The following is a 14,268-nucleotide window of genomic DNA, read 5'->3' as shown; positions in this document are numbered from 1 at the left end:
ATATCTGTTAGAGAATTACCTGTTGTGCTTCTTGGCTCTTTAGCAATATTATTTCCCTTTGCATTAATAGTACTATTCCTAGTGCTGCATGGTTTAATTGACAAGAGCGATTACTGGGCAGCAAAACCTGACTGACCATTCCTACCAGGAAACCACAACCCACATGTGTTACATAGTTTTATGACACAGTGGCTTCAGAGGTTCAGTCTCAGCCAGCTCTATCATGGTAACAAGCCTTTCTTGCATCGAGGTCATCAAGAAGGCAACATCCATCATGAAGGACTCTCACCAGCCTGCACTGTACTGCTGCCACAAAACAACAAGTCTGATGACTAATGACCTGATTCTGACTTGCCGATTTTAGTATTTGTTTAATTGTTATTCTTCACTGTGCTAGATTCCCACTCATAAAGGTACAGACATAAACTTAATTCTACTTATTTTGACTGAAGATCAAGGTCCCAAAAAGTTAACTTTGATTCTCTCCCCATGGATAGATGCTACCTGACCTGATACTGTAAGTGTTTCCAACGTTCTTGGTTTCAATTTAAGATGAAAGTTTACTTCATTCACGTTCGGAAATTGAATTTCACCTGATCTTGGTGCACTAAATGCATGCTAGGTTTTTTCCTGATGCCAAATTGTACATATTCTAAAAGAATCTCACAAATTTGGAATGTCCTGACTTTGGGAAACTATGGTTTCCTCTCATTAGGGATTTTTTTTTAAGCGCGTCGCACCAGACAGTCAGCCATTCTTGTCTGGCATGTGATGTCAGGATTAGTCTCCTTTCGGATTAACTGGGTCACGATATAAACGTTCCTAACGTGACCTTCTTTTTTAACAAGGCCGAGTGGCTAGCTGGACACTCAACATGGTATGGATGGAAAGCGTGCTCGGGGGTGGCCCGACTTGTATTGGAACTCGGGAGCCTTCGCTCCGAAGCCATTGCACCACCAGCCGGCTTCATTCGGGATAATTAAGGTACAAGTCTACTGTTTACAGATATCAATGTTTATTCCCACTCTCTTTTTTAGGAGATCGTTCACTACTATGAGGGAATCTTCAGGGCCTCAGTGCTGCCTATCTGTAGATGAGGTAAAGCCAGTTGATGGGTTGGAAAAGGGTTCGCCACTTGGGTCTTTAGATAGAAACTCCCTGAAACAAGTCCTAGGCCACCATGAGTAGTGGCGTTGTGCTTGAAGCTACCAATTTATTAAAATCTCATGGAGTGGATGTTGGGGTGGCCAGTTGGTGGCGTGATTATAAATCCTAAAACAATGTCATTGAGTAGAAGGCACTTGTAACTTAACAAGATTCTCTCCTTCAAGCACAATACGGTATAATATTAGTTAAAATATGAGTTAATATGAGGTTATACAGCAAGTTGCAACCTTTGTATCCAATTGCTGTCAATAAGTTAAAAAAATAATGGCACTATGCATTTTGATGACATTATCATATATGAGGCATATGATGGTGATGTGAGATCAGTGTTCAAGAGTATCATGACAATTAGTTCCCAGTCCAGTTTCTTCATGGTAGGATTTCAAGAGGAAACCAGAACAAACAATTCAGAATGTGCAGTACCTCTTTAATTGCAGTAAAATACCTGAAATGAGCCCTATTTGATTTACTAAAGTATAGTTTAAAAAGATAACAAGTCAGTTCCCCTGCAGAGATATCTTCCTACCTTGACAGTTACGCCCATTAGATGCGAGAGCATAGCCGGCAACTGGACAAGCACACTGGAAGCTTCCAGGAATATTGACACATCGATAGGAGCAAATGTTGCCTCCAGCAGGTAATGCACATTCGTCAATGTCTACAACCAAATGCAAAGAAACATGTGGTATGAATAAGACAACTATCATGAAGAGGTTACATGCGATGTAACATGAAGAGCTATCCCTCAATCAACATCACAAAGATAATCTGGTCACGTTTACATTGTTTTGACATTACTATGCACAATTTGACTGCAAAAGACTCCAAACCTGTCTATTGCTATTCTGTCGTTTCTTTACCACTGTCTTTTACTCTCACTGTCTCTCTTCCTGGCATCTCTCCTTCCTTCCAACATGTCACAAACATTACTTAGTCGTTCTTCTTCCCCAGCTTCTGCACTTTTTGACACTGAAGTTTTCCAATTCTGATGAAGGTCATTCATCTAAACATTAACTCTTCACAGACCTAACCTGACTTGTATGTTACTTCCAACATGTTCTGTTAGATTTGAAAGTTTTAACAAATGCAGTATTTTCCCTTTGTTTGCGTAAAGTCATGACTTCTAATCACTGGGGCTTTGTACTTTCATTATGAGAGCCACAGTGTTTCAGAGGGTTCCATGAATGCAGTGAATATTGAGAAGACGAACACAGTTTATGCTACTTAAGATGCATTGTCTTCACTAATAGTCCTTTGTGAAGTTTTCCTTTGGCTTATGAAAAAACCCGTAAGAAAAGGATGTTTAACTGAGCTAGTGAGCTGGGAATGGTTTGTGGCAGGGGCAGATACTAAATTAAAAGCAAAGTTCAAAATAGGTTGGTGTGTTTTCCCTATTTTAAGTAGTTCTCACCTGAGTGTGAAGGTAAAGAGATTTGCTCTCACTTCATGCAGAAGTTGATTAGTAATGGCTTATCTGAACACTGATAAAATTTATTCAGCTACTGTTTAGCTTCTGGTAAACTAATTAAAAGGCTAGATAACATTTCAGTAGACAGGGTCACCCATGGAGTGAAGATGGAATATATAATGTTCCATGTGAATATCGGTGCTTCATCACAAGACCATAAGACACAGGAGCAGAGTTAGGCCATTCGGCCAATCGAGCCTGCTCTGCCATTCCATCATGGCTGATTTATTACCTCTCTCAACGCCGTTCTCCTGCCATATCCTCATAACCTTTGATATCCTGATTTATCAAGAACCTGTCAACCTCCACCTTAAATATACCCAATGACCTGTCAATAACAGCTGTCTGTGGCAATGAATTCCACAGATTCACCACCCTCTGGTTAAAGAAAATTTTCTGTATTTCTGTTCTAAACACTCAATTCTGAGGTTGTGTCCTCTGGTTCTAGACTCCCCCACTATAGAAAACATCCTCTCCACATCCATACTATATAGACCTTTTAATATTCGATAGGTTGCAATGAGATACCCCTCATTCTTCTAAACTCCAGCAACTACAGGTCCTAAGCCATCAAACACTCTTCATATGTTAGCCCTTTCTTTCCTGGGATAATTCTCATGAAGCTCCTCTGCACCCTCTCTAATGCCAGCTCATCTCTTCTTAGATAAGGGGCCAAAAATGGCTCATAATGCTCCAACAGTGGTCTGACGAATCCTTATAAAACCTTAGCATTACAACTTTGTTTTTGTATACTAGTCCTCTCAAAATGAATGCTAACATTGCAATTGCTTTCCTTACCACCAACTTAATCTGCAAGTTAACCTTCAGGGAAACCTGCATGACAACTCCATTTGCACCTCGGATTTTTGAATTTTCTCCCCATTTAGAAAATAGTCAACACCTTTATTCCTTCTGCTAAAGTGCATGACCATGCACTTCCCTACGCTGTATTCCATCTGTCACATCTTTGCACTTTCCCCCAAACTGTCTAAGTTCTTCTGCAGACACCTTGCTTCCACAACACTACCTGCCCCACAACCTATCTTTTGAATCGTCCACAAACTTGTGCACAAAACCATCATTCCTTCATCCAAATCATTGACATAACACAAAAAGAAGCAGCCCCAACACCAACCCCTATGGCACACTACTAGTAACTGGCAGCCAACCAGAAAAGGCCCCCTTTATTCACTCTTTCCCTCCTGAAAATCAGACAATCCTCTAACCATGCTAGAGTCTTTCTTGTAATACCATGGACTCTTATCTTGTTAAGCAGCCTCATGTGCGGCACCTTACTGAAGACCTTCTGAAAATCCAAATAAACAACATCCACTGTTAACATACCTGTTATTTCTTCAAGGAATTCCAACAGATTTATCAGGCAAGATTTTCCCTTTAGAAAACCATGCTGACTTTGACCTACTTTATCATATGCCTCTGAAACCTCATACTTAATAATAGACTCCAACATCTTTCCAACCACTGAATTTGGGCTAACTGGCCTATAATTTCCTTTCTTCTGCTCCCTCCCTTCTTAAAGAATGGAATGACATTTGCAATTTTCCAGTCCACAGGAACCATTCCAGAATCTAATGAGTTTTGAAAGATCATTACTAATGCCTCCACAATCTCTTCAGCTACCTCCTTCAGAAGCCTGGAGTGTAGTCTATCTGGTTAAAGTGACTTATCTATTTTCAGACTTTTCAGCTTCCCAAGTACCTTTTCCTTAGTAATAGCAATGACACTTACTTCTTCCCCCTGACAGCCTTGCATTTCTGGCAATCTGCTAGAGTCTTCTACAGAGAAAACTGATGGAAATACTTAGTAAGTTCATCCGCCATTTCTTTATCCCCCATTACGACCTCTCTAGCAAGAGTTTCCAGCAGTTTGATATCAACTCTAATCTCCCTTTTACTCTTTATATAGCTGGAAATCTTTTTGTATCCTCTTTTACGTCATTGGCGAGCTGACCTTCATATTTCATCTTTTCTATCTTTATGGCTTTTTTAGTTGCCTCCCGATCCTCTACCTTCCCAATAATTTTTGCTGTATTTTATGTCATCTCTTCTGCCTTTATGCTGCCTTTGGTTTTCCTTGTCAGCCACAGTTGCCTCAATCTCTCTTCAGAATACTTCTTCATCTTTGGGATGTATCTTTCCTGTGCCTTCCAAATTCCCTCCAGAAACACCACCCACTGCTTTTCTCCCATCACCCCTGCTAACGTCCCCTTCCAGTCAATTTTGACCAGCTACCCGCTCATGCCTCTAAATCCCTTTACTCCACTGTAATACTGATACATCACAGAGTGAATTCTGTCTTATTGTGATTACTGCCTACTAAGGGTTCCTTTACTTTAAGCTCCCTAATCAAATTTGGGTCATTACCCAACACCCAATCCAGAATTGCTGCTCTCCTAGTGAGCTCAACCACAAGCTGCTCTAAAAAGCCATCTCGTGGGCATTCTACAAATTCCCTCTCTTGGGATCCAGCACCAACCTAATAGATTCCTGGTAGATTTGAGGTTGAGTCCAGGTTGAGTCGGTGGTGAAGAAGGCGAATGCAATGTTGGCATTCATTTCTAGAGGAATAGAGTATAGGAGCAGGGATGTGATGTTGAGGCTCTATAAGCACTGGTGAGACCTCACTTGGAGTACTGTGGGCAGTTTTGGTCTCCTTATTTAAGAAAGGATGTGCTGACGTTGGAGAGGGTACAGAGAAGATTCACTAGAATGATTCCGGGAATGAGAGGGTTAACATATGAGGAACGTTTGTGCGCTCTTGGACTGTATTCCTTGGAGTTTAGAAGAATGAGAGGAGGCCTCATAGAAACATTTCGGATTTTGAAAGGCATGGACAGAGTGGATGCGGCGAAGTTGTTTCCCATGATGGGGGAGTCTAGTACCAAAGGGCATGACTTAAGGATTGAAGGTCGCCCATTCAGAACAGAGATGCGAAGAAATTTTTTTAGCTAGAGAGTAGTGAATCTATGGAATTTGTTGCCACAGCTGGTAGTGGGGGCCAAGTCATTGGGTGTATTTAAAGCAGTGATTGATAGGTATCTGAGTAGCCAGGGCATCAAAGGTTATAGTGAGAAGGTGGGGGAGTGGGACTAAATGGGAGAATGGATCAGCTCATGATAAAATGGTGGAGCAGACTCGATGGGCCGAATGGCCGACTTCTGCAACTTTGTCTTATGGTCTTATGGTCTTATAGATTTCCAATCTACCTGCTTATTGAAATCCTCCATGATTACTCCAACATTGCCCTTTTTGCATGCGTTTTCTGCCTCCCATTGTATTTTTCCCCGAAAAAAGCCACCCTACTCACTTTGCCTACCTGCCTCTCCTTTCAATACAATGTGTATCCTTGGATGTTAAGCTCCCAGCTATGATCTTCTTTCAGCAACAACTCAGATATGTCCACATCATACCTGCCAATCTCTAACTGTGCAGCTAGATCATCTACTGTGTACTGCATACAATGAAATATTACACCTTCAGACCTATATTCATCAAACTTTTGATTTTGGCCCCCTATTACACTTCAAATCATCCTACTGACTGCAATTCTGCCCTATCATCTGCCTGTCCTTCCTCATAGTCTCATTACACACTGCATCTAGTCGTCTACCAATTGCTCCATTCTCAGCCCAATTAATCCAGTTTTCAACCCCCTGCCAAATTAGTTTAAACCCTTCTCAACAGCTCGAGTGAATCTGCCCACAAGGATATTAGTCCCCCTCGGATTCAGGTATAACCTGTCTATTTTGTACAGGTCATACCTTGCCCAGAAAAGATCCCAAAGATTCAGAAATCTGAAACCCTGTCCCCTACACCAATTCTTCAGCCACGCATTCATCTGCCAATTCATCCTATTTCTACCCTCACTAGCATGTGACACAGGCAGCAATCCGGAGATTATTACCATGAAGGCCCTGCTTTTCAGTTTTATGCCTAACTCACTGTCTTCCGCCTTCAGGCCCTCCTCCCTTTTCCTACCTATGTCATTGATACCAATATGTACCATAACTTCCGGCTGTTCACCCTCACCTTTTAGAATGCCATGGACCCAAACTGAGACATCCCTGACCCTGCACCTGGGAGGCAACATACCTTCCAGGTGTCTCTTTCACGTCCACTACTCTGCTTCTGCCCCTCTGATTATGGAATCCCCTATCAGTACTGCATTCAGCTTCTTTCCCTTTCCCTTATGAGCCAAAGCCAGACTCAGCGCCAAAGACCTGGTTGCTGCCGCTTCCTCCTGGTAGGTCATCCCCTATCCCCTAACAGTAATCCAAAGTGGTATACATATTATTGTGGGGAACGGCCACAGGGGTACTCTGCTCTGGCTGCCTATTCCCTTTTCCTCTCCTGATATTCACTCAGGTGCCTTCCTCCTGCTGCTCTCTGTAGCTCCTACCCATCACCTCCTCATTTTCCTGAATGAGGCAAAGATCATCCAGTTGCAGCTCCAGTTCTTAACATGTTCTCTATGGAGCTGCAGCTCAATACACTTCATACAAATGTAGTTATCAGGGAGACTGGAGGTCTGGACCCATGCTCAGCACATTAGCTATGTCCCAACAGAAAAAAAACTTACTAGAAACTTACTTAGAGCCTGCATCTGTGCCTGCCCAAGCCAAACCACTCTAATACTGTCCCACTCACACAATGGCTGCTCCACTTCCACCTCCCTTTATTTTTAAATTGGCTCCTTGCTGACTGCTGCCTGCCGAAAAGGGCTGAAGGAACCTGAGCTCCTTTTTAAAACCTCACACTACCAATGAACCAATGAACAATCTCTTGATCTGATTTCAGTCCACCAAAAAGAGCTGAAAGCACTCAAGCTTTTATCATCTTGGGTGAAAAGTGCAAAAACAAATACAATGATGATGAAATGAATGGTGCACTAGTTTGGGGCATTGTTCTTAAATTGGTACATAGACTAGAACAGACTCATTGGATAAAAACCTACTATTTCTACTTACTTACTTTAAAAGGCCTTTGTTGAAAATGGTTAAAAATCAGATCCAGCAGTGGTACACCATAGGCTCCATGTTAGTGCCTGAGCTAATTATCCTTCCTATCATTCCTATTAGAATGTTTATCATTACCTCTCAGTGGCACTGCTGTGGTTAAGAAACTCAGCAAGTAAGGTGTAAAAACAGAGTGGTGTTTGTGTGCGTGTGTGTGGCTGCACGTCTGTGTGAGAGATAGACCAAGTTGTAAGTAAGCTTCATTGTCTAATGTAACCACCTGCCTTACCTTCACAGGTTATTCCATCTGCATCACTGAGCTGGTAACCACGGCGGCAGTAACATTGGTATGAGCCAAAGACATTAGCACATTCTTGACTGCAGGGACTGGTCTCACACTCATTCACATCTGCAAGTGAAACACATTTGGAAAAAATTAAAGAAAGCCACTAATTTTATTTTGGTATCTTGTGAAAAATGGAAGCTTAGTTAAATATAAAGCTTAGTTTCAACATCACTGGTATGTTTCCTGTGGTACCGAAACAAAAGAAATTAATTAAAAACCTGATTTCAAAATGGACAAATATATAACATGCACAGCACTTTAAACTACATGCAATGCATATTTTGTCATCACTTGCACAAAGTTTATTTCTGGGAGCACAACCCATGAACAGACAGAACCAATATAATAGTTCTGAGTATGGATTCTCCTAAATCAGAATCAAATCAGGTTTAATCACACCGGCATACGTCATGAAATTTGTTATCTTTGTGGAAGTACAGTGCAATAAATGATAATAGAGAAGAAAATGAAAACTGTGAATTTCTGTAAATGTGTATAACTATTTAAGATATATATATATAATTTATTTATTTATTTATTAGTTAAATAAGTAGTGCAAAAAATAGGAAATAAAAAGTCAGGAGGTGGTGTTCATGGGTTCAATGTCCATTCAGAAATCAGATGGCAGAGAGGAAGAGGCTGCTCCTGAATCACTGAATGTGAGCCTTCAGGCTCCTGTACCTCCTTCCTGAAGGCAGCAATGAGAAGAGGGCATGTCACACACAAAATGCTGGAGGCTAGGCAGCATCTATAGAAAACATACAAACAACATTCCGGGCGGAAACCCTTCGGCAGGAAGGGTTTCCGCCCAAAATGTTGACTGTACTCTTCTCCATTGATGCTGCCTAGCCTGCTGAGTTCCTCCAGCATTTTGTGTGTGTTGCTCGGATTTCCGGCATCTGTAGGTTTTCTCTTGTTTGTGAAAAGAGGGCATGTCCCTGGTGGTGGGGGTTCTTAGTGAGGTCTCCTTTAAGTTTCTTATTTTGTCATTGCATCCAATCCACCAAATCACTCTTTCAGTTCTTCACAATGGGGCCCAAGCCCCAAATTTATATATATACATATAACAACATAAGCCACATACATAATAGAATTTGATATGGGAATTCATGGACTAAACATGCTTTGCTACTTTTACACAATTAATTTGTTGGTTTGTCGCCCTATGTATTGTTTCAATGTCCTTTTTACCTGAAATTTATCGCAAGTGTAGGAATTCAATAACTTCTACTTATGCAAAGGGAAATAACATGTTGGTCTGGTTAAGAATTGTTATTTACTGTTCTGGTTGTTCCTGAGGTTGATGAGTGGTATTTCAGACTGGAAGTGATTACCAAGCTGAAAAATAAGATACTTAGATTAACCATGTTTTATTTGATAAGGGACGTGATATTTGATATTGTGGTTATGCTGGTGTGTTAGAAAGTAGTATTTGGTATCATACACTGTTCATAGGTGAAAGGTATGTAATCATTGTTTGGAAGCCTCTAGCTACTTAGTAAATAATTGTAAATCAAAACACTGCAGAAGGTGGAAATCTGAAATTAAAACAGAATGCAGTAAATATTTATCTAGGTCAATTACAATAATTTATTAAACTACCTTCACAGTTTCTCCCATCAGATGAGAGTTTAAAGCCAATGCTGCAGCTGCAATAGTAGGAACCTGGAGTGTTCTGACAATTATGTGCACAGAGACGTCCTGGGTAACGACGGCATTCATTTTCATCTAAAATCAAAGTAGAAGCAAAAACTTATGTAAGAACCGTAAAATACATTTGTGAAATTGCAATTTTTTGAAGTGCTTACAGGCAAAGCATAAGACAACTATAGTTGCAGCAATAATAGACAAGCAAGCAGAGTGGAGGACCCTAGTGTCGGGTGACATTGAAGCTTCTGTATGGCGAGCTGCCATCTCACAATCCACTCACGTATTGTAGCAAAGATACAGTGTACAGTGAGAGGACAGGCACTTCCAAGAGGAAACCATTTTCTGAGAAAAGTCTGTTAGAGCAGAGTGCAGAAAAGGTTGTTTTTTTAAAAAACCTCCTTTTGTTAATTTAAAACAGCACTCACCCTGGATAATATGGGATATCAAAACAAAGCCTTGATTGGAACTGAACTGATAAATGTGAGGTGCATGAGCTTCAAAATGAGTAACGATTTTGGCAACTATTCCCAATACTTTGTTTATGAATACATATATGACACAGAGACTTCAGTCACATTCTCTGGCTGTCCTCTTACCTCCAAAAAAGCTGGCTGAGCAGAAACAGAACATGCTTTTGAATGTATTATACACATTAAATACAAGACAGGCAGTGATCCCTGCAAACAATTCCTGACTTGTTCTTTCTATCTCACTTCTCTTTACCCAAATTCTTTACAAGTAATCTCCAGCTGAGCTATCATTCATAAATTCCACATAATTTACTGGAATACAATTTACGCACCAATATCATAGCCAAGAGAATGACATCCATCATTCTTACAAATTTATACAGCGATCTACTGATTCTTCCTCATACTTCACTAGAGTTTGAATTAAAAATAAAATTGTGTGGAAAAAATACTTTTAAACTATAATACTTTTTTTACAAAATAAACCTGCGGAAAGTTTTCAATTTGGGGAAAAGACTGTAAACCTCCAGTTTTCTGTGTCTGTATGTTAGCACCGCTAGTTTAAAGTTAAAAGATAGTGAGTTCAATCCCTACTCTAAGGATGCACAAATAAATTCCAAGTGGGTTTCTAGCACAGCTTCAAACAAATGCTGCATGATTAATAGTGCAATCGTTCGGGAGTGATTAACCTAAGGTGGCATCTACTTGCTCAGATCCCATAGCACTATATAAAGAAGATAGCTTTCCCAGTCTTCAGGCAAGTATTTCATTTTCCAATTGTAGAAATCTGTAAAATTAGTCAGCTCCATCATGGGTACTAGCCTCCGCGGTATCCAAGACATCTTCAAGGAGCGGTGCCTCAAGAAGGCGCATCCATCATAAAGGACCCCCACCACCCAGGAGATGCCCTCTTCTCATTGCTACCATCAGGTAGGAGGTACAGAAGCCCGAAGGCACACACTCAGTGATTCAGGAACAGCTTCTTCCCCTCTGCAATCTGATTTCTAAATGGATATTGAACCCACGAAAAGTACTTCATTATTTTCTTTCTTCTTTGTTTTCAGATCTTTTTATTGTTATTATACAGGAAAAAAACATGAGTACATTGAAGTAACAACACTTACAATGCCTCAAAAAAGACATTATCTTAAAGATTGAAAAAAAGATTTGTGATAACAAAAAAACCTGCTAAGCAGAAAAGTGAGAAAAAAAAGAACCCATTAGGTGTACAACCCCGGAGTCATGCGTCATACAGAAAGCTTCTAAAAATCATTATTTTTTAAAATTTATTTCTGGGGTTTTTTTGCTCTACTTATTTTAACTAAACTATTTAATATACATTTATATAATTACTGTAATTCCATTTTTCCATTTTATCATTTATTGCATTGTTCTGCTGACACAAAATTAACAAATTTTACGACATTTGCTGGTGCTATTAAACCTGATTCTGATTCTGACATGTGAAACAAAGTAACCTTCACAATGCCATCTCCTTTGCTCCCTCTCCAATGTTTCCCTTGATTGTCAGAGCTAGAACATTTTTCCTGCCGTTTCTTCCTTAAAGGGATATACATCACTTATATTTTTTGAATTATAACTGTTACAGTTGCTAATTTACTGCCATATCATTTAATGTAGTTTCCGATTTACCATAGCCAACTTATGCTCATACCTTGGTACAATGATGTGATAGATTCTGAGATGTATAATGAGATGGATTTAAATTTATTTTAAAGAATAATGCTGTATGCCAGTTTTGTCCCAATATATAATCCTGTATATGATGATCCCTAAAGAAAGCGTATAGACATGTATCAGAAAATGTTACCCCTTTGGGTGCCATTATTCACTCTTCTGCCCCAACTTGCCCTTCAGTTAGGTAACCTGACCGAAAAGAAGTGAAACCTATCCAAAGACTCAGTCTTAATTTGTGATTTCATCTCTAGTTCTGAACAGGAGTCCAAGCACTAGGCAGGTAGTACTTAATTTTTGTGCCTTAGAATTATAGCTCTCTCTGGTCATGCAGTGAAGTAACCCACTTACCAATGCATGTTCTGGAAATGCTGTTGAAATTGTACCCTTTGTTGCAATTGCAGTAAAAACTACCAGGTGAATTTATGCACAAATGTCCTTCACCACAAGGGTTCTGAGGACTTGCACACTCATCAATGTCTGCAAAGTAAGCAGAAAGAAAAATATGGCAAAATCATTGTTATTTTAAAACATGGTATGGCTTGATCTGATCGGACGGCACATAAACAAAAGCTTTTCACTGTATCTTGGTACATGTGAAAATAATAAACCAATTCTAATACCTTTTGACAAGTTTCACATTGTAACAATATTTCTCACACCAAGGTTTTTACTTACTGGGACAATGCATGAAAAATTCAATCACCAGGCCCACTAATTTCCAAACTGAATATTTGCCCTCACATGACCAGTACAATACCCCACTTAGGGAATGAGCAGGGATGGTGTGTCGCAGAATCACTGCAGATAGAGTTCCGATGCCCATACGACTGGCCGGGGTGTGAGGTTGGGTCATTCTGGGCACCCAGCTGATTTGAAGAGCTTGAAAGTGGCTTTGGGCTGGGCGGCAGAATTCGTGCCCGGAGTGAGTCACTGGGCAACGTGGTCTAGAAAGCCTGAGTCCTTTGCAGTGGCCGGGTCTTAGTGCTGTTTAGACAATTTAAACGCTGGCCCAGATTGGAGGAGAAAGTCAATTTTGCTTGTTCTCAGCGATGTTCACTCCACTCTCCAGGGTGCCGGAGCCTTTCGCTATCCCATTATCTGGTCAATTTAAATGCTGGGCCAGATAGACTGAAAAGACAGGACGCCGGGATCCAGGACAAGAGTTGATTTTGCTCATTCTCCACAATGGTCACTCCTCTCTCCATGGTGCTGAGGCTATGAAGACTGCCCTGGCTGCTGTGCTCTATGCCCGCTAATATGCTGAACTGATAAGCAAGGCTTTGGGCCTACTCAGGGCTGCACAGGGTTTGGATCTGAGGATTTAATTTTGGCTCGGAATGTTGTTGTTCACTTCAATTGTTCGCATGATTTGTGTTTTTTTTCTCTTGTGCATGGAGCGTTGGTCTTTTATTTGCTTTTTTTTATTGCTTTGGGTTTCTTGCTTTGTGGCTACCGGTGAGCAAGCAAATCTTAAGGTTGTATAATTCGTACATTCTTTGATAATAAATGTACTTGAATCTTGAATTGTGGTGGTGATGATGATGATGATGAAAACAAAAACAACAATGCAATATTTTCACAAGGCATATGTGCACAACAAAACACATAGATATTTATTTGCGAGAACACTTAATCTTTAGTCATACAGTATTGTGTTCAACTTCCTGATGTAGACTGAGGTTCCAGTCAGTTACATTGCTTGCACGTCACATAATTCTGTCCAAAGGGTCAGGGACTGCATGAACTTAGACCTATAGAGACTTTTACTGCAGTCAACAAGAAGTATTGAAACTGGGCCATGTCATCTGCTGACTGACAAGGCACTGAAATTCACCAGGCACATGCATTTAAGTCACACTGTTTCTTCCAATGTGATTGGAGGCATAATCTTCCTCCAGGAGGAGTGTTCCCTGTGATTAGTGAGGGACAGCACAGGGGTTCTCTGAGTGTGTGACAAGTGATGCTTCTTCATCCTGGTGTTAAACCTACCAACCATGAAAGCTTTCACTTGAGTTAAATGTTCACACCTCCAAAATGAAATTAGAGTAAGTATCAGGCCCCTCAAACCCGCTATATCATATAATTTGATTGTAGCCCAACTCTGTATTCCCATCTATCAGGAAATCTTGCACACTTTAATATTTGAAACTGCTTTCATTGACCCATGAGCAAGTGTGTTTGCAAATATCTACTTTTAAAGAATTAAAATGCGAAAAACACTCGGATACATTAAAAAATAATTATATATCTTCAAAGTAATTTAAACGGAGAGATATTCGCAGAACATTTAAGAAGTGTCTAAAGCATTTAGTACTTGAATCATGAAGGCATGGAAGGCAAGGGACCTATTGTGGGTAAATAGGATTAATGTAAATAGCTACATCTAGCAGCATACATAGTGGGCCAAAATACCTGTATCTGGGCTGTACAAATTCATGACTAAGTAAAAAGGTCTACTTGCTGCCCTTCTGACAGTCAGGTCTTTCTATTCATT

General features: G+C 40.3%; 1 protein-coding gene across 3 annotated transcripts in view; it reads right to left on the bottom strand.

Annotated features, from left to right (window-relative positions):
- Positions 1 to 14,268, bottom strand: part of fbln1 (fibulin 1) — a 100,311-nt gene that overhangs the window by 44,634 nt on the left and 41,409 nt on the right. For all 3 annotated transcript variants that reach the window (XM_063058060.1, XM_063058059.1, XM_063058061.1), the window contains 4 exons: positions 12,123 to 12,251; positions 9,559 to 9,684; positions 7,900 to 8,019; positions 1,694 to 1,825 (listed from right to left, as the gene is read on the bottom strand). In XM_063058060.1, coding sequence (XP_062914130.1) covers positions 1,694 to 1,825; positions 7,900 to 8,019; positions 9,559 to 9,684; positions 12,123 to 12,251 — 507 coding nt within the window. The remainder of the gene's footprint in view (positions 1 to 1,693; positions 1,826 to 7,899; positions 8,020 to 9,558; positions 9,685 to 12,122; positions 12,252 to 14,268) is intronic.

This window comes from Mobula hypostoma, chromosome 9 (assembly GCF_963921235.1).
Source record: "Mobula hypostoma chromosome 9, sMobHyp1.1, whole genome shotgun sequence".
Classification (NCBI taxonomy): domain Eukaryota; kingdom Metazoa; phylum Chordata; class Chondrichthyes; order Myliobatiformes; family Myliobatidae; genus Mobula; species Mobula hypostoma.
The sequence above is the reverse complement of the archived record's forward strand: the minus strand, read 5'-3'. Positions and strand labels throughout refer to the sequence as shown.